Source organism: Candoia aspera, chromosome 5 (genome assembly GCF_035149785.1).
Source record: "Candoia aspera isolate rCanAsp1 chromosome 5, rCanAsp1.hap2, whole genome shotgun sequence".
NCBI lineage: Eukaryota > Metazoa > Chordata > Lepidosauria > Squamata > Boidae > Candoia > Candoia aspera.
Genome location: NC_086157.1, coordinates 48,299,459 through 48,320,675, shown reverse-complemented (window position 1 = coordinate 48,320,675; position 21,217 = coordinate 48,299,459). Strand labels below are relative to the sequence as shown.

General features: G+C 36.5%; 2 protein-coding genes across 5 annotated transcripts in view; both read left to right on the top strand.

Annotated features, from left to right (window-relative positions):
- MAP7D2 (MAP7 domain containing 2) overlaps positions 1 to 13,192 on the top strand; it is a 43,119-nt gene extending 29,927 nt beyond the window's left edge. For all 3 annotated transcript variants that reach the window (XM_063305162.1, XM_063305161.1, XM_063305163.1), the window contains 9 exons: positions 874 to 1,118; positions 1,543 to 1,669; positions 1,882 to 2,083; positions 3,078 to 3,182; positions 3,827 to 3,880; positions 5,311 to 5,389; positions 8,740 to 8,926; positions 9,479 to 9,754; positions 11,794 to 13,192. In XM_063305162.1, coding sequence (XP_063161232.1) covers positions 874 to 1,118; positions 1,543 to 1,669; positions 1,882 to 2,083; positions 3,078 to 3,182; positions 3,827 to 3,880; positions 5,311 to 5,389; positions 8,740 to 8,926; positions 9,479 to 9,728 — 1,249 coding nt within the window. In that variant the 3' untranslated portion in view covers positions 9,729 to 9,754; positions 11,794 to 13,192. The remainder of the gene's footprint in view (positions 1 to 873; positions 1,119 to 1,542; positions 1,670 to 1,881; positions 2,084 to 3,077; positions 3,183 to 3,826; positions 3,881 to 5,310; positions 5,390 to 8,739; positions 8,927 to 9,478; positions 9,755 to 11,793) is intronic.
- Positions 13,193 to 16,151: 2,959 nt separating this feature from the next.
- The window catches only part of BCLAF3 (BCLAF1 and THRAP3 family member 3), a 28,715-nt gene continuing 23,649 nt past the window's right edge, over positions 16,152 to 21,217 (top strand). Inside the window, exon 1 of one of the 2 annotated variants that reach the window (XM_063305157.1) lies at positions 16,152 to 16,395. The gene's annotated coding sequence lies outside the window, so the exon portion shown is untranslated. The remainder of the gene's footprint in view (positions 16,396 to 21,217) is intronic. The other variant, XM_063305160.1, reaches the window with a different exon arrangement.

Below are 21,217 nucleotides of genomic sequence, written 5' to 3'. Positions count from 1 at the left end.
TTAAAAAAGATATATAGATTGTTTCAACCCTACATCTTTATATTTTGTCATAATTTTACACATATACACATATACACATACATACATACACACAAACACATACAGTCACGTGCTTATAAAAGCTACTAAGTAGAAAGAAGTGATATATATTGTTAATATTAAAATAAAGAATGAATCTGCTATCAAATGGTAGCTAGACAACAAATAGGACTGTGTGTGTGCGTTTAATATTGGAGCTGAGTCCTAAAGTTAGGTTTGTTTGTTTATTTAGCAATAGAAAAATATTAATGACACTTTTAAAACTAGTTTATAGGATTAATCCAAGGATTTATCTTGTGGCTAGTTTTGAATTTAAGGTTGCCACATATCAGGTCTGTTTCCAGTTAAACCTAGATGTCTAGTACTTTTAATATATTCAGCAGTGCCTTCATATGAAATAACTAACTATTAGGATGTATTCCCATACATTTTACATTTAAAGTAATTTAATAACTATATTGATATAAACCCAAGAATTGTGTATCTGTCACATATTCAAGGTTTTTCTTTTTAGATTATTGCTTTGTTGATGGTGTTAATAGTCATGGTGAAGCCAGATTGTCTCATGACACTGTAATATTGTTTTATCTGTTCTTAAGTGAATTGCTATTCATTCCATTTTATATAAATTGACTGTATCTATTCTGTGCTTCCTTTTAAAAAAAATACAAAACCAACTCAATTCAATCTTCCCTTGTATTATTTTTATAGCTTAATATTTCATTCATAATCTGATGTAGAAGATTGAGAAAAATAGCCAAGGCTATGATTAATTACTATTGGATTGATTTTGTTACTAAGGCAATACTGAATTATTTGAAATACTTATTTTAGGTCAATCTCAAAGACTTATCCACAGCCTCCCAAAGCTAATAAAACATATCCAGCTTCTCCTGTGAAAAATCGTACAACTTCAAACTTGAACCAAGAAACTCCTAAAAAAAGGACAGCAAAAGTTAAAGACAGTCAGCGGGAAAATATTAGCCAGAGAACTCAAGCATCACCAGCTGAAGTAGCTGTAAATCAGTCTATTGCTGAAAAATCAGTATCTTCTGTAGGAAAAATTGAAAACACTGAAGGTAGATTCTCATGTATTTGCTTTTGCTTCTAAAATAATTCCTTATTATACTTTAGCTCAGTACAGTGTTATTTTACCTGATTAGTTCTGCCACTGTTATTCCTGGAGAAAAGAAATTAATGTTAGTTCAAAGTTTACTATCAATGCTAATTTTGTACTGTGTCCCTTAGAAATTATTCACAGAATCTTGTAAAGAAAGGTAAATAATGAAAATAGCACCTGGGACAACAAAATAATTTTAGGAGATTAACATTAATTGAGATCAAGAATGCTTATTTATAAATATTATAATACGTATTCCTGAAGTTTCATTGACTAGAAAATGGAGCCATCAAGGTAATGAGCCATCAAGCATGCCTTTCTGTTGCATATATAACTTGTTTCCTGCCTGCAGACTAATATTCAATCCAAGAATATACTTTTAGGGAAACCTGTAGCAGGGACTACTGATGCTGAGGAAGCAACAAGAATTCTAGCAGAGAAGAGACGCCAGGCTCGACTTCAGAAAGAACAAGAAGAAAAGGAAAGGCAAGAAAGAGAGAAACATGAAAGGTACCCTGCTCTCCCCCTCATTAATAACAATGACCTCTTAGTTATTAGATGCAGATTTGTGCAAGTTAACAGTATGTGCTTCACATATTTAATTAAAAATATGGAAAATCCCTTCATACTCTTCAAGTCCTGATATTGGGGCCATATAAATATTTAATAGAAAAGAACATACAGGTACAGTAACTCTAACAATATATTGCTGTTTTTTGAAGGCTAGAAAAAGAAGAGCTGAAAAGAAAAGCAGAGGAAGAAAGGGCTCTACTGGAGGAAGAGGCTCGTAAAAGAGAAGAGGAAAGAAGATTTGAAGAGGAATTAGCAAAAAGAAAAGCAGAAGATGAAACAAGAAAAAGAGCTGAAGAACGCAAACTAAGAGAAAAGCAAGAAAAAGAATTGCAAGCTATGATTGAGATACAGGTATGGTGTTTTGATGATTCAGATGACATATTATTTCACTTTATTTTCAGTGTGCAACATTTTATATAATGAACCTAACATTCAAAAATTAAGCTGTTGTAAAAAGTGAATCCAGACAAAGAATATATACTTAAATCTTTTGATTTTCCATTGCTTATATAAATATATGCTTTATCCTTAGTGGGATCCTGGTCAGTTTTAACCAGAACTGTATTTTGAGAATCTCAGTGACAAATCTTTCTATGTATCTTATCTGTGTTCAATTAATACAAGAAACTTAATATTGCAGTTTGGATCAAAGTGTGTGCTCTATTGCTGACTCTGAATGTAACAGTATGGAATATATCACAAGTTATACAGAAAGCATTAAACCTTTGGTGCTATTGGTACTCCTCTTTAAATGGCAAGTTGTAATAATGCTACCAGAATGTCCATGCCTGGATACAATTCAAATGTCTGTCTTTTGAAATTGTCTTGACATAGAGTGGACCCTTGAGGAATGCTTAAATGTTTAAATCTGACTGGATCCCACTGGAACTGCCATAAATCAGTGGGCAAAGACAACACTTCTCACATCAAAGGACACAGGTCCCCTCTCTGGCTTCTTCAGGTTAACCCAGGGTTTGGCAACTTCAAGATATGTGGACTTCAACTCCCAGAGGCTGGGGAATTCTGGGAGTTGAAGTTCAGACATCTTAAAGTTGCCAAGGTTGAGGAACCCTAGGTTAAGCCGTAGGAGAGCCTCTGCTTTCCATCTTGCCGTATTTTGGGGGAGACTCGTGGCACAGACATACATTATTTGTATATTATTTTCCCTATACAATCTACCAGGCAGGTAATGGGAAGAGGTTCACTATTTTCACAGATGCTTGTGTCAGTGCTCACAGAGATACGCACAGCAGAGAGTTTGAATCAAATTCCTGAACTCCATTTCAGAAAAAACACATTCAGATCAAATCTGGAACAGTTTATTTGTTGGCTTGTATTTAATTAGAAAGAAGCAGCAGAAACTAAAGCACGAGAGGCAGCTGAACATTTTCGTCTAGAAAAGGAACAAATTATGCAGCAGATAGAACAAGAAAGACAAGAACGAAAGAAGGTAACAAGTTTGTTTATATCATACCTTGCTGCATTGTTATTTTATGTTGTTCCCATGAGTATGTAAAGCCTGCTGTAAGTCAGGAGTCCTCAATCAAAAAAATTAAAAAAAAACCCACCCCACAGATGATTTAATAGCACTCTCAGTATGAAATTCAGTGACTAAATTACAAGCTCTGCTCAGAATTATTTCTTTTCAAGTTGGGATATTTTCTGCATCCTACAAGAAAATCAGAGTTGGGGAAATTTTTTTATGCATATGGTAATTGTAATTAACTTGGTAATGGAAGGGTGTTGGCATCAGTGATTGATCATTTTATTACTATTACATAGATAAACCCTATGTTTCCTGGAGAGAGAAATGGAATTTTTAGTGTAACATACCCAAATAATTACTTCCACCAAATTAAAACTAAAAGAAGGCATTGCTAAAAATTCTAACAACAACAATCCAGAGCCTTTGGGAATGGGCGGCATGCATATAAAGCAAATAAATAGCAATGGCTTTATGGTCTAATTACATGTTTGTAGAATCCTGTACGTTAATTCAGAGCTTTTTGAAAAATGAGGTTTTTTCCTATGTCATATACTTCTTCAATCTCAGTCTTTAAATGAGGAAGGCAAACTTTTTTTTTCTCATTTCAGCGGATAGATGAAATAATGAAAAGGACAAGAAAAAATGAAATGCCAGAAATCAAGGTATGATAAACTTAATCTTCTCTTTTGCTGTCTCTCTTGTACACACTCAGTGTAAAAGGCAGAGGTGAAACGAAGTCTAAACTGTCTTAGGGCTATAATGTTTAATATATGGAGTAACTTTCTCCCTTATAAGTGGGAAAACAAACTGTGAGGAATTGTTTTAAGCTGACCAATTATAGTGGGGAAAAAAAGCAACCTTCCTCTCATACTGTTTTTCCCTTCCAAATCAGTCAGATTGTGTGTGGGGAGGAGTTATGGCTGATTCTTACTTGTTCACAGTATGACTACTTTCCTTCAAATTCAAGCCTTTAATTTGAAGATCTTTTCTACAACAGTGTTACATAAAAGTCAATGCATAGTGATTAAATTGAAAGCTGTTGACTTTAAAAACAGAATATATAAACTTCTTTGCTGGTTGTGTTGGTTTTTTTTTTTAAAGACAATTGATGAGAGGAAATACAATGCTGGATTCTTTGATTATGGTTTCTGCAGCTATAGATACACAAGGGACTTGTAAAGTAAAATGCAAGAGCTCTGTTATTCAGACCCCTCATATCACCTTGTATTGATCTTTGCTTTAAATATATAATAATGATAAAACACCTTTTCTTTAATTCCAGCCAACACTGTCAGCCTTCTGCATGGAATTTGAGTCTTAAATATTTAACGTTACCTGATTGGGGCAGAGGTTTACCTCACCCCTACCCCATTTCTCCCCTTCTCCCATGTCCCTATTGGCAGAGAGGGAAAATGTAAAATTATCAGAGTGTTTGTGGACCACTCTGGGACTTCTTTCTGCACAGGAGTTGAAGACTTGGCAGCTTAATTTAGCTGCAAAAAACACTGGCTTTTTTGAACAAAAATTAATTCCATCTAAACCTGGTGATGACCGATAGCAGAGTATGCTATTCTGTCCATGATACACTTAAGTGACCTAGGTGAACACAGCTTATGACAGATAATGTATTGATATTGTCAGTTTATTGCAGATGCTCTTTGTTCATCTTTTTTAACTGGCATTATTACACCTGTGTGTTTCCTTCAAATTCATATTATTATTATCATCATTATTAAAATTTATTATAGCTACCCAGCTATAATGGACTCTGGGCAGTGTACAAAACAAAACAAACTCTTAAAAACAGATAAAACCTAAAACCACACAGCCAGACTAAAACGATTTAAAAACAACACAAATGAAACAAAACAAAACAGCCCCCCTCACCCCAAAAAAACAGCAGCAAAACAATAATCTCAGGCCTGGGACCAATGCCAGGTTTTAAAAGCTTTCCAGAACCCTAGAAGAGAGTGAGACAATGTTTTGAAAATATATTCATTTATTACAATAACTGATAACATTTAAACCCAGCCATGTATTTAATTTGGAAAGGCTTTATATCTAATGTATCTAATGTCTTTGATGATTACAGAAAGAAGACACAAAATCAGATGTGCCGACAACCCTGAATGTGGATAAACATCCCAAACCACTTGCCCTTAGTCAAGCAGGTAAAATGCATTATTTCAGTCAGACTTTCAGAATTCATACATTCATGAAACATACTATTTGTTTTGATTTCTGATCATGTATTCATCAAGTTGAATTAGTTTAGCTTAGGATATCATTCTAGGGCTTTACTCTGTAGCTTTCCTATACATACTGGTTATGCTGTTTGTGTTGCTTTACATTGTTACGTTTGACTTCTTCATTTTCCAGATTGCTTCATATTGTCCAAGACTTGGTAGTACATGATGTAATTTTATTAAGCAAACATTCAGCCTTGTCCTTTTTTGCAATAGCAGGGAGGAATATTACTCCTCCCATTTGCCCCAGTAACCAGGATTTATGCAACACAAAGATGTGTCTGTTTTTCCCTGTGTAGGGAGTCCTGCTTAGCTCTAAGAAACAGTGTACTCAAAGAACTATGCCATACTTCTAAAAATAATTTAAAAAATGAAGCCTGAAGAGATTCAGGCAGTGGGTACTGTAGTTGCAGTGTTCCCTATCCAAGCAAGAAAGGATAGCCCAGTTGTATTCCTGGTCAGTCCGTGAGAGATTTGGGGCACCTGGCAAGCAAGGGACTTAGGCTTTCCCAAAATCCAAGGCACAAGAAACAGTGCTTACCTGTACTAATCTACTGGTTGTTTTTTACCTGCCCTGGCTGTTTCCTAAAAGATATACCCAGACAGCAGCCCTCTTCCTGGTTGGGTTTCCTTAAATCAGGAGGATATTTTAGATCAGCCCTGCTCCGCCTTATAAGAGGGAGGACTCTATCTGCAAGATAGATTATTTGAGTAACATCAGCAGGCGTGTATCGTATCTGGAGTGATTGCATGGTGAACTCCCTAGATTTAATTATCCCTGTTAATTAACTTTGAGTGTAACAGGATTGCCATTCCAAACAGGTGCCAATCTACCCCATGCAGGAATGGAAGATTATAGAAGCTGAGGCAGTGATGGAGTGCCAGTACTGCATATGTAGCATTTTTTCTTACTAGATATGCTAAGTTAGGAGTAAGTACCAGGAAAAGAAGCTAAAATTAGGCCTGAATGTCTTCAACACAAAAAAGAAGGAAGGCCATTCCCTTTTTTTTTTTTATGAGGAAAAAAGGAAGAACTCAAAATAAGGTCCAACATTGAGAAGACAGAACTTTTTTTCTCTCTCATATCATCTGCAGTCTGGCTTACCACCATGCAGTATTATCACAAAGGCCAAGAGTAATATTGGTACAGTTTATCAGATGTGCCAACAACCCTCAGTTGGGTTAACTTTTCTGTTCTTCCCTCAGGACCAGAACTGGGGATGAGCTCTATAGTGAGGAATCCAAGTCTTTTGATTCTGTGGAGACTATTAAGACTCACTGCCCCTGATTTGAGTTGCCTGGCAATGTTACATTCTATCCTAGCAAGACCTTTCTTTCCTTCTTTCATGTAACACCATTAGAACAATTTATTCTGTTTAGGGAACTGCCAAACTTCTCCCAAACTTGAGAGGCCTAAAACAGATCTCCAAGGTCAATAAGAGAAAATACTATTAGCAACAGTGTTTATAAATAAAACTTACATACTGTCTTTATGAGGAGTTCAAGGACTTGCCTGCTGGCTGGATACTTTATAGCCTTTGTAGTTTTAAAGATATGGCTAAAACTCAGCTATTAAAACATTATGGTTTAGGATTGTGCAGTGCTTTGGATTTGAAGGGGAAAAATTCTTTTCTCAACAACTGTAAGAAACTGTGCCTTCTTCCTGAATTGTGTGGCTGCTCTCTGCAGCTGCATCTGATCCTAATAAAAGGTGTCTTTGGCTTAAGCTGCCGCCAACAGGTACTATGTGCATACTCATGCACTCTCTAAAGAACTTTTTTTCCTTTGAATCCAAAACATTGCACAGCCTAGTACAGTAGAGTTTACTTTTTACTGGAGTTTCAAGCTTTCTTGACTTAAGAAACTCCTGGAATGCCAGGAGGACTTAGTTCTCTGTAATTTAGAAATATTTATCTAATACTTCTGACTGCGATGACAGATTCTCTTCTTGCAGTAGCAGATACCAGATTAAATGTTCAATTTGCCCTCCAGGCATATAGGATTCTACCTAGCTTCGTAGTTAACCTAACATAAGGACAGACAGAACATATTTCCTTTAGTTAACTGATACCTGTGTGCCATCACCTCCTCCTCCTCCATTCATTAAGTTAAACTAGTTGTATTGATGTCATTTACCACAGCCCCTGAAAACTGCTCCAGGTAGTTTTTATTTAGAACCATTTGTGACAAAGTGCTTTTCCTGGACAGTTAAAGCACTGTTTTATAGTTCTTCCCCAAAGCTGAAGCTACTTCTTCATATATAAATGTTCAATAATACCTTTGAAGGCATGACTGTGGAAGAGAAGGTATGTCTTATGCAGCTGTAGTGATGCATTAATCTTTTGCAGTGTCCAAGAGGAAGTTACGGAAAGGTCTCTCAGTCTTGGCTGAGAATATGCCCTATCGTTGCTGTAATTGCTGGCACTATGGGGTTTTGAAGTCTATACCTCTTGAAAAAGTCCAGGTGGGGGAAGATTGGTTTAGAAGAATTATTGCCTGTTTGATGTAATGGGCCTCCATCTATTGGATGGGGATTTCTCTTGTGTAGGAAAATATATGTCTGATTTGCATTAGTCCTGCCTATTGAAACTATTGGGAGAACCAACCCACTTTTTATCCACTGTAGAAAATAAACCTGTTGCAATAAATTTAGTTTCTAAGGGAGAAATATTGAACAGTCCCTGTGGAAGTATGCTGCTGATATGATTTTGGGGCTCCAGTGATTTAAAGCCTGTCCTTATATAGTAAATGCAGTATGTTAGCACAGACTTTCATGTGAGAATTACACTTCTTTGAGAAATTGGAAGGCTTTTCCCAGAAGCAGACATACTTAAAATTAACAGCTGTCTTTTTCCAACCATTTATTCTTTCCCATACATCTATTCTTAATGGCTAAATTTCTGCTGTCAGATTCTCCTTTTGCAGGGGGGAAGATGTAGGAGGATTAACTGTAAAGAAGAGACATGGAGGGGGAAATAATGTTCAGAAGAGGAGCTGCTGCCTTTACTTTCAAATTTCTCTGCCTGTTGTAGGGTAACTTCAGAGGTGTCTTGTGGTAAATGTAACGTCTATTCAGTTCTTCAGTGACATAAATTTAATTTTCCAGGGTTGAATATTTTAGTTTCTTTTACATTTCTGCTTTGAATTTTATAAGCATAGTATATAATAAAATATTCTACAGAATAATGTGAATAAACTTGATGGATTTGTGAGACTTGGAAACTTCTTGTGGGAAGTTTTTAAAATCACATTTGCCAATGTGAATCTCTTTGCAGAAATTAATGGAGTAACGAACTGTAAAGATAATAAAGGTGTTGAATGTGCTATGTCCGAATCTTTTCCTCATGAAGTATTTTCTAATGGGCTTAAGCCATTTATGGGCCTTATTCAACTAGATGCAATGGATGGGAAATCTAACAGCTTGGATGAGTCAACAGATGAAGTTCAGTCTATGGATGTGAGGTACATAATATATGTTCAGAAATAATATTGGCATAATCTAAAGATAGCAGTTTTGTGTTTGAAGCTGCTTTAAAATTGTATTTTTGTATGATATATGGATTATGCTGCTTTGGATTTTGGGATTCTTTAACTTTCAGAGAATCTGCACAAGTTCTCTTCATGACTGAAGTTACTCACTGCAACCTGGCACTAATTCTTTTAAACATTCTTGTTTCCATGAAATAGGCTTAGTTACCATGTTTCTTCCTTTTCTTTTGCTCTTTTATTTCCACTGACACCTGTAAGTCAATATTTGATATTCTAACTGTCAAATGTATTTACTGTCAATAAATAATATACAAACACATCAGAGGAATATCCCAGTGTGTCATAATGCTTAGGAACATAGGATTGCAGCTTCTTTCAGTTCAAGGTTGTATATCTAGTACCTATTCTCTCATCTAAGTGAGCTGAAGCCATGTTTTTATCATATGTAGACAGTTTTACTGTCATGCCTATATATGTTAAAATATACAGCAATGCTTTGATTCTCTCCTTTTTTCCTTTCTACAGTCCTGCTTCAAAGGAAGAACTTATATCTATCCCTGAATTTTCACCATTGAATGAAATGATGCCTGGAATTACTTTGGACCAAAATGGATCAAATAATGGAAAGGCTCTTGAAGAATTACTAGATTTTACTGGCCAGGCCACTTACCCAAAATTATCAAGTGAAAGTATTAGCATAGATGATTGCAATAAAAACTTGATCGATGGATTTAATAGCCCAGGGCAGGAGACAACACTCAGTACCTTGTGTTGACAGATACATCACTACATAGCAATAAGGTATGGAACTTTCATAGAATGCAGCTGTTCAGCTTCTTATTCCAAACAAAAGTTGTTCGATAGAAGTCAGTCCCTTTCTTTAAATGTTAAACTAGTGACTATTCTGTCTTGCTTATGTTCCACCTAGTTACGTTACCCCAGCCACATAAGGGGGGGAAAAGTGAAAAAGAAAAATTCTAAACCAGAAAGGGGTTTGGTGGTGGCAGAAAGGCAAATAAATTCCATCAAGATCTCCCAAAGTTTATGGAATTTCACTTTATTTTAAAGAACAAGAAGAAACAAATCCACACAATCAGAAGGGTACACAACAGTGCCCAATTTGAAATGTGAGTTTTGGTTGTTTGAGTCCATATATAGAAGAAAAGACTTTTATTCAGGATATGGCCTGAAATGCAGAAGTGGTTTTATGACGAGAGTAAAAGAAGAAAAGATTGAGGGTTTCCTTGGCAATAGCATGTGCAGACATTGGCAGTGACTGAAGGAAAGCGGGGAAGAGATAGAAGATTACAGGGAAATGGTAAGAGCCTATCTGTGCATCCTGGAAAATCACTCTGGGATGTCTCTGGATTTGTTTTGCCTGAAATCCAGAACAAAATATTTTGGGGTGCGTTTCTACTGAACTGCAGCTGATTTGCAATGGTTCAGTGGACCTTCTGGAAAGCAATGTTTTTTCCTCACTTTTGAAACAAAATGTATTTTTTTGTTTCATGCACACCTCCAATACTGACACATTCAGTGAGCTTGAGTGGGGAGCTGGACCTATCCGGCTATGTCCTTGATAATAACATGCTCTTCTGTAGGCACACAGTGTCCATTTTGTGCATTCAGTTTTATAGAGGAATTTGAGGGGTTGTCATATATGAACTCCATTCATCAGAGATGTACAACTACCTAGTGCTTCGGTAATCTAGGATATCTGCCTATCCATCAATTTACTTATCCTGTTTTTAGTACCCTTAAAATTTGATAGGCAGTCTGTATTTTAAGCAGCACATGAAATTTAGACACACATTCCATATCCACAAACCCCCAAGACTGAATTCCCCTTAACCTTGTCACCTTTTTATTTCTTTTCTCTTTTTACTTTGTCTTAATAGGTAGATAATAAAGTATTCCCTCCTATTTCTCATATTCTCAATTTGAATTTTCTTAGTATTGGTGTAAACTTATTTTAAAAGATCTTTCAATATATTTTGGAAAACACAAAATTTAGGGAAAGTCTGAAGAAATTACAGATTTATAGTTTATAGTCATTTATAGACAGGTGACTATAAACAAGTGTGCTTCTTTCATTGCTTTCTGGATAAATATAAGTTCAGTTTGCCATGTTACATGTGAAAATGGAGACTGAATTATGAACAAATAAATACAAGAAAAACGATATATATAAAAATCTGAAAATGAATCCTAAAATGTGTATAACAAAGAATCTTGTGCCCTAACACTGCTGTATAAAGGCCAACAAACTTAACACAGCAAAAGCATTTGTGGATTGCCACTTTGGATGCATAGAATATTACCTGCCATCAGAGTGGATGGTAGAGATTGAAATAGTAAACAAGGATTGAGGTAGATGCAGTAATCTGTAAACTGATTAACCATATAACATGGTAAGAATATGTTGTTCTACTGGAAGTTCATTTGCGTGAATTCTAGCTCAGCTATTCAAGGATAACATCTGTATTTGTGCGAGAGCCAGTTTGGTCTAGTGGTTAAGGTTCTGGGCTAGAAACCAGGAGTCTGTGATTTCTAGTTCTGCCTTAGGCATGAAAGCCGGCTGGGTGACCTTGGGCCAGGCACTTTCTCTCAGCCCAACTCAGTGCAATGTAGACTAGCTTCCTCTTGGTGCACCCCGGGCAATGTGACTAGTCTACACATCTGGCTGCTGGACCTCACAGGGATTTCCCAGCAAGAAAAAGCAGCATGAACACTGAACTGCTTTGCCATACAATTAAAAAAAATATCTGTATTTGTAATTTCTTCGCTAGAGGTTCAGTACTTTTGAGTATGCTCACTGTATTTCTCTTTCTGATTGGCAGAGGAAATTGAGAATATAGAACACTCTCAATGCTGCTACAGTCAGTAAAATAAGAGCTTGTCATTTTAAGAAGCTGCTGCAGTCGCAACACTGGATATCATGCACTCTGCACTGAATTTACAGTCTTCCCAAATACATTGTTGAGTAGTCACTTGGAAAAAGTGGGGATTTTTTTTTTAATGGTTTGAGGAACTTTTGTGGGAGTTTTGTTTAGAATCTGGCCTTCTATAAATGTGGGTTTTAAATATCTCAATGGGTTCCATTTATTTTAAAATAAAATACTAATTTTGTCATTGAAACATGAGAATATTTTGTAAATAGTTATTAAAATGAAATACTGCCAATGTGTTTGTTTTTACTGGAGAAGGATCATCTTAATGTCATTTTGTAAGTGGTTCACTGAAAATCTTTTCACTGAAAAATCAAAAGGCTTGAAAAATAATATGCAACTGTTGGAATCCTATCTTGAAGACAGTGTAGAATTAGAATTATCCCTCATTAACATGTGGCACATAAATTTTATGTTGTTTTAAGCAGTAACTTAGTTACATTAAGCTGTGATGACAATATATGCTAAACTTATAAGGTCTTCATTACATGGGTCTAAAACATATTTAATTCTTTGGGATAAAACATTGCTACATTTAATTGTGTATATTATACTGCTGCATAAGGAACTGTATCAATGGATCAAAACCGAAATGTTTATGTTATATCATACTTCTTAGATCACTAAAATTCTGAAACTCAGCATTCTAGTGACAACAAACAATATATAGACATGGCAATATACTACTAAGGTATAATTATGAATGCTGAAAATTATACTCATCCAACATGATAAACTGTTAGCATCTTTCACTTGACAAATGTGACTGAAAAAAAGTTCTTGAGATAAAGATATCCTAAAAAAGTATACAAAGGGCATGACATAGCTCAGTTAAGCCTTTTAAGGGCTGTTGTTTTTAACAGGATAGTTAAGCTCTTATCTAGATTTTTCTTGTTATAAAGCAATGGAATTTGTAGAGGTTTAATTTATCTTGGAATTTGGCATAAGGAATTTCAACTTTCAGTGACCTCTTTTATGCTATAGTCTGTGCTGCCCAGAGAAGGCAATTTTTGTCTCATTGTTTACAACAAAAACAATTGCTAAAGCTAATTTTTTTATGTTGGGGTGTGTTAAAATGTAATGTGGCTCTGTTCTTATGTCTAAAAATGACCTGTTTAAAAATTAAACCAACAAAAGTATGTGACAGTATACACTATTACTTACAATAGTTACATTAATGTTATTTCAACAAAAGTACTCCCTTGATGGCTGTGCAGTATGTTGTAGCATGGTACAGTGTCTTTCAAGTTAATCCTGCAATTTCCATCCTACACAATAAAATATATCAACTATCATATTTGGCTGTGATATTGTGATGGTGGCATTTTTGTTCTTGTTTTGCTTGAGAAATCAATTTGTGCCAGTTGTACAGTCCATGAAAGTATGGAAATCCTTATTTGGGCATGAAATCATTTTGCTGATGTATATGTATCTCATAGAAGTTTTATAAGGTATTCACGAATGCTTGTTTTTCCCAAATACCAGTGTTTCCACTCATTTGATTTAATATTCTTTCCTCAGCAGTATTGGAAGGCAGATTCAAGAAGATACCCTTCAGGTACAGAATCTGCCTTCTTCATGGCTTCTCCATTTTGGCTTTATTTTTGTAAAATGAATAATGACACGGTGTAATATGTCATGTGTTGTTGTTCATCTGCGGTTGTATTTACCTAATTTTAAGACCTGCTAAGGACCAGATAATTTTTATTATGTCCTGATATGTAAAACCATAAAACTCAAAGAGGGTGTACTTTCTTTTTCACACAACTGTATGTGCCAGTTTCAGTAATCTAATACATTTTAAAAAATATTTAGAATAATAATGTATATACAGTGCTTGACATAACTAGAAATAACAGTCTACCATAAAATAGATGAGTTCTGAGGACACTCTTAACATGTTTATTTTGCTTAGATAACAATAACCAGGATTTCCTGCAACAAATTTGTTTTTTAAAATTCAAAATAATATATTTCTACCTCAAATCTTAAATCAGAAAAACCTCTTTTCCCAATTAATATGGTCTATTCACATGATTTAAAGGAATATTTCCTATTGAATAAATTACTAGAAAATACTTTAAATTTTAATTCATCAACTCATCAAATAAGCATTACTTTGTAGTATTTCGATGAGGCAATATTTCTGAAAAGAAAAACATTCTCTTCAAACAATGCATGTGTCACAGAGTATAACTTAAATGAGAATTTATCATATATATAAGGAAGCAATCGTCCTGGATGATGTCTGTCACATTTTTGAAAGCACTTTCTAAGTGTTGACTGATCCACCCAGTGGTTGCAACACCCTTGATTTGCTTCACTGTGATATGTCTCTCCAATATTCAGAGGGTTATATCTAATTATATAACTCTCTAGCAGAAAACTTCTATGGGTTCCAAGAAGGTTGATTTCATTTTTTTCAAGTGTTAAATCTAGTAATTTGATAATAGGTTAAGAAAGCCATTACACAACTAGTTACGATTTTGTTACACTTGGTAGAACTGTACTAATTGTTCATGATTGTACACCACTAACACTAATTCTAATGTTTGTACTTTTTCCACTAATTGGATATGATCTGAAAAAATCAAGACATCTTTCTATTTTAATACTAGTAGTTGCAGTGTTTATGGTTTTTTACCTTTTCAGCACATTATTCTCTCGACTGCAAAGCTAAACTTGTATGATTGCTATAAATTTGTATTTCATATTTTTAAAAAATCACAAAAAATACTTCTCAATTTCATGGAAGTACAATTCAATATGAAAATGTGTCATTTGAAAATATAAGGAAAAGCAACTGAATACTTGCTTCTCAGTCACTCATGCCTTAGTCACAACCTAGGTGGACTACTGCACTGAGTGTTACATGGGGTTGACCTTGAACAACATCTGGAAGCTGCAGCTGGTTCAAAATGCAGCAGTGTGGGCAGTTATGAATGTCCCTTGGTTCATGCATGTTACACCTCTGCTCTGCAAGTGACATTATCAGTATGCTTCCAGGTGCAATTCAAGGTGTTAGTGGTCACCTATAAAGCCCCTCATAGCATATGCCTGCATTATTTGTGAGGCTGCATCTCCGATTGTTTCTACTGTCCCATTAGATGCAGCAGAAGAGGCATGTTACGGGTCCCGTCAAAAAAGGGCTGTTATCTGGCGGGATCCAGGAAGAGAGCTCTTTCTGTTGTAGTGCTTGCCTTCAGAACATAGATTGGCCCCAACCCTTCCAACCTTTCACAAGACCCTCAAGACATGGTTGTGTTCCCAGGCATGGGGGTCAAATTTGCAGAGCTCCTGAGATGGTTATTTTAATTGTTTGATTGGTTTTTTACCTCGTCTGCTAGCTATGTATTTTACTTCGCTGCTGTTTGTGTTTTTAATTGCTGTTAGCTGCCCATAGTCACCATGATGAGATGCACAGCAATAAATTTAGTAAAATAAGTAGGCAAGGTTGCTTAATCATGGTTTATTGACTAAGCCATAATATCGGGGTTCATACTTCACACCAAGCTATAAACTATGGCTAGAATAGAATCATATAAGATGCCAAGTCAAATCAAACACTATATTTTTTATTTTATCAAATTTTTAACACTGCCCATCTCCCCCCACAAGGAGGGACTTTGTGGGGGGAGATGGGTGAAACTTTGTTTATATATCACATGTACAAACACAACCACTTAACCGCAAACTAACTAGCTGCGTTTTAGCTCAGCATATTGCACTAGCCCAGACTAGTCTAATGTGCCTGTCAACGGGAAGTTTCAGCTCCAAACTAATCATGAATGCGATAGCAGCTATTTGCCTACCAAGAAAAGGAACCGTATTTTAGTCAGCGGTCCCCTCTGGAGCAGAAGGGACATTTCGAGATGGGAAGAGTGCTTTCGCGTATGGAAGAGTGCGTCCTCATGGCCGCGCCGGTCACCCCCACATAGTTTACAGACCTGCAGTTATTGTACGACAAGCTGAGTACCTAAAAACCGGTTTGGCTAATAGGCGGCTTAGCGTGTCGTGCGAACTCAGCCAAGCCATACCTTCATGAAAAAGGGAAGGCCGTACAAACCGGGAGCATCAAACGTGGAGAAAGGGCTCACACAAGTTCTGCGGGCTAACGGAAGGGAAGCGCGCAGCTCCCAACGACCCCAGGAGAATCGCCAGGACAGCGGCGGCGTTCCCACTTTCTCTTTCCCCTACTTCCGGCCCATTTACTTCCGGGACACGCAGCCCAACCCGTCTGCCTGAGGCGGAATAGGCAGGCAAGCGGGCTGGTGGGGACGGGCTTTTCCTTTCCCTCCTCCGCCGCGCGGGGCTCCTGCTCCACCCCGGCCTGAACCTGGCGGCTTCAAGTTGGGGGAAATCCGGACGCGTCGAGAAGCTCTGAGTGGCCGCTTGGAGAGCGGAGGCGTCCAGCGGGAAGAGCTTTTCTGAAGCAGCGGTTACCGGAGGAGGAGGAAGAAGAGGAGAGCTGGAAGCGCGGGGCCGGAGTGGAAGGTGAGCGCCTCTGGGTGCCGCCCCCTTCCCGGGCCTCGGTGATTAGGCGGAGGGGGAGCGCTCAGGAGGGGCTTCGGGGGCACATATCGGTCTCGAGGGCTCAGAGGTCAGGTCTCTGCGCTGAGGAGCTGCGTCCCCTACAGGCTTTCCAATCCTCGTTTCGCAATCAGGACGCGCCCCCTCCACGTCTCTTTTCTACGAAGAGAAGGACGTCTTACCTGCGTGACTCTTAAGTCCAGAGCACGGGGTTCGGGTTTTAGATTGGAATTATTGTGTATTAAATGCTCCTGTCTGTTGTCACATCTTGTGTGACCCGCTGTTCTAGGGCGGGGAGAGGCAAAAAGACCTCCTTTGTGCCAACGTTAAGTGAGCCATAGTTCTGGCAAACTGCAAGGAAAAGTGCTTTTCTGAGATGAATCCCGTGTTAATGAATAGAGTTACTGCTCTTCTATAGTACCTTAGTGAAAATCATTAGACTTAGATTCCCTATTTTGTTTGTGTGCATGTGTAATATATATATGTATATGTATAATGCAAGTAATCTTTTAGTTATGATCATAATGTAAAAGATTCAAAATTTGCCATGGTAGCAATTTTTTAACAAACCCATTCTGTCATCTAATAAATTGTTCGCTATACTAAGTTACAAGGTTACTATTTTCTATACAGTATCTTACTAAGAGAGGAGCATTTAATTCAGTGATCTGAGCTTTCAGCTGTCAATAGGACACCATGGGACAGGGATATTGTTTTGGATGTTACAGGGAAAAACAGATATTTTAATGGCAATCTGTTCATTTGTGTATATGATACAGCATTCAAAGCAAAAAATTCTATAGTTTTTTTTTTTGCACCTGGAGATTGATTCATTTGGTTGTTGCACTTAAATAATGAGGCTGATTTACAAAGGAGAGCAAAACTAATGCCTTTAAGAAAGGCACAAAAGGCAATGGCCATCTCTGGTTAATCTCTAGCAATTAGCACTCAAGAGAAGTAGTGAAAAACTGTAGTTAAAATGTGTGTGAAGGAACTAAGGATGTTGTTACCACTTGTACTACTATTTCTAATAGCAGTTGCTATGATGTAGCTGTGGAGAAGTAAGCTGTAAAAATCACCTGGTTGTCTGTGGTGGAAAGCATACTGGAGTAGATGCATTTCTAGTTTCATTTGATGGAAGCTTAAATAGTATAGAACTTTGGGTTTATATGTAATGAGATTTGATGTTAGTGACCTTTTAAACCTTCTTGAGTGTGGTGTTCTCTTTGTTTTCAATAGATTTCTAAATCTTTTGGATGATGTCAATAGGAGTGTTAGTATCATTCCACAAACTACTGAGTTTATTAACTTGCAGTCAGGGTTGTTACATTTTGGAAAGTTTATTATTTTCAGAGACAAGGCTTGCTAAGCAGACTTTCCTGTGAGATCAGAGAATTATAATTAATTTGCTTGATGTAGTAAATGTCTCCTACTACATTCCTGTGAATTCATTTTAATACAGGTGTTATAATATGACTACATAGGTCTGATCATTCTATGACTCAGTTCTTATTCCATAATAGTCATAGTGTTCTTTTTGTAGAGCAGAGGAATTTGCATTCATTCATGGATGATGTTAGATCAGATTTCCAATTGTGTGATTATTTCCTGAAAATGCAGATTATGCTAAAACATAACAGCCTGTGAAACCTTTTCCTAATATATAATGGTGTAATCCAGATCCCCCGAGTCTTGCTTATTGGGTACCTTTTGCTTTTGATAGTGAAAAGGGTTTAAATTTGTTGGTCTCATGTGCAGGTGATACAAATGAGAATTTTAGATCAAGAGTAGCACCTGAGAGATATTTGCCAAAGCAGTCCCCATAGCGTGGAGAAAAAGTAATTATTGGACCACTCTGGGTCAGTTTTAATCTATTTTTTAAAATAATAACTTCATTAAGAATAAATACTTAAATAGTACAATGTTCTTCTATTTTGGTTGGTATTTTTGTTTCTTTCTAAAAAGCTAAATAGACTTGCAATGTATTGAATAAGTGTTAAATCATAAAAGTATAATCTCAAGAGAAATACCAATTCCCAGCACATGAGTTTTCAAATTAAATGCATTTCCCAAATCTATCAATTAATAATCTAGTTTCCATTGCCTAAGGGCAGGTACAGAGAAAAAAGTCATTAAAAACCATCTGATGTGAATTCTATTAATCTTGTAACAAAATTGTACTATGTTTGCCTTTATGTCAGCTTTAAGGAAGAACTTAACCAAGTTAATTCTGATAAATATTTGTAAGAATGCAGGAGTACAAAATAAGCCATTTAAACATTGTTTAGGTATTCAAGCAAAATTGTAAGGCAACTGGTTGAATGCTTTTCAAAAAACAAAACATGTTTACAAACCATAGCAGATGTATTCACCCATCAAACTATACCAAAAACAAACATAATGGCTTACTCCTATCTGACTATAGTTAGCAGAAATAATTTACAGATTATTAAGATATTTTCATAAACTAGAATATTTTTTCTTTTTAAACCATAAATGTGATGCAAGTAATAACATGATAGGTTGATGATGGGCTAGATAAATTAGAATTAGATTGAGAGGAGATGGAGTTGCTACTGATAAACAGAAAGCTGGATCTGGGAATAAGGTTCAGCCTGTTTTGAATAGTCTTGCACTCATGAAAGAGCAATTCCATAGTATGAAAGTGCTCCTTGAACTTCACCTATCACTGGATTCACAGATAACATGAAATTTTACTCAATTAAGATGAGTGCCAGCATTGACCTTTCCTATGTTATATTTGGTGACAGTTATCCACACATTGGTTCCATTTGGACTTCACTATTGTAACGCTATATATGGGATATCCTTGTAAAGCTTCTGGAATGTGCAATTGAAGCAAAAGATGATTGTTAAGCTGCCAACTATTGCAAAGTATAAGAATCAAATGGTGACTTTACTGAAAGATCTATATTGGTTGCCAGTTGCTTTGCATATAATTTAATGTGTTGGTATTTAAACAGCTTAGAGCCTGATTATTTGAGGGACCACCTGTCTTATTACGATCATGTCTATGCAGAAGTGGCCCTCAAATATGCCCGTTGTCAGAAATCTGCTTATCTGGCATGAACTTACTTGGGAAATTAGAGATATCTTTGGCAAACAACATGGGCAGCAATGGATTTTGGGAGATCAGTGATTTCCTCCATGGTATCTGTCCACAATCAAAGGATTGCTGAATCGTCTGATCGTGTTCACCTGCCATGATGAGTCAATTCGTGTCAAAACAAAATGGGAGGGGAAAGTGCAAAGAGTGTGAATTGCTATTGTTTGGGCTGGTAGGGAGGAAGTCAAGATCATAGAGCCAGAGACATCTGTGCCTGGTATGGTTGACCATTATTGCTTAGGTGGGAGAGCGATAGGAGGGGGGAGCATGGAGGAGGAGGAGGGGAAAGTTTAATTAGCTAGTGTAGGGGGGAAGCTTTTCAATCGCAGCTTTTCGTTTGTTCTGTACACTGGATCTCAATCTAAATTCTGCATATGTCAACTGTGCATGAGTCAGGTCACTATTGGGACTAAGGGTGTCAGTTCTTACAGTATCCTTCCGTGCATACTAGTCTGGTTCAGTGTTTTTCTTACAGTGGACTTAGGAGCATGGACATCAGACAGTGCAAGAGTGGCCTACAGATCCTTTCCTATTACCCTTGGGGTTTTTGTAACTTCTCTGAGTATTGTGCATCTTGTTCTCAGAGTGTTCTTGCTTTCGTTCACAGCGCTTCTGCAAATATGCTGACATTGAATTTTTAGGCTATCGATCCACCTCAAGAATCACAATGGAACATAATAAAATAATGCAAGCCTAATTCTTTCATTTTAAAACTTACAGTAACATTTTGTATCTGGTCATGGATTGTCCCTGTTGCAAAGCTTAGCCATCAGCCAAGGAGGGGGGGAATGCTATTTTTGTCCCATTATTGTTGATCAGCTTTCAAAAAAAGGCAAAGTCCCTTACCAAAGACTTTTGAACAGACAACCATCATGGGAAAGAGGAGAAGTCATGTTACGTATTGGTAATTGGTTAAACAATAGAAAGCAGGGAATAAAAATAAATGGATAAAATTTCCCAGTGAAAAACAAATTCTTCAGTACTGGTATTCTTCTCAACTTGTTCATTAGTCATCTAGAATTAGGGGTGAGTAGTGAAATAGTTATTTAAGTTTGCTACTGACAACATTATGGAGACTGAGAGAAAAGAGAATGTAGCTAGAAAATAATTCAAATTAGGAAAATACTTTTTAAAATGGTAAATATTGATCAGTGTAAAATATGCATCTATAGTCAGAATTCTAACTATGCATTTGATGATGGGAGTCAAAGCTTGCGGCGACTAATCAGGAGTGTGAACTTGACAAATAGCTTGATGAAAACATCCCAGTATATAGCTGCTGTGAAAAAAGCAAATTTGATGATTAGATAATTAGGAAAGGGATTAGAAGTAAACCTGCCAAAATTATAATGACACTGTGTAAATGTCTGTTGTACAGTTGTACAACAGCTCAAAATAATTTTGTAGAACTGGAGAAGAGGGCAACCAGATTCACTAAGGGAATAGAACAGCTTCCCTATGAAGAAAGGCTATAGTATATGGGAGTATATATGTCTGTTATATAGCTATATATGGTCTCTATAAAATATATATAATGTATAATTAAAACATTCAATTGCATGTATGGTCTTCCAATAAAGCTTTGTTTTATCATTAAGAAAAAAGAATGGTGGACAAGATAAAAATGATCCAGCACAGCTTTTTAAAAGTTTTTATGGG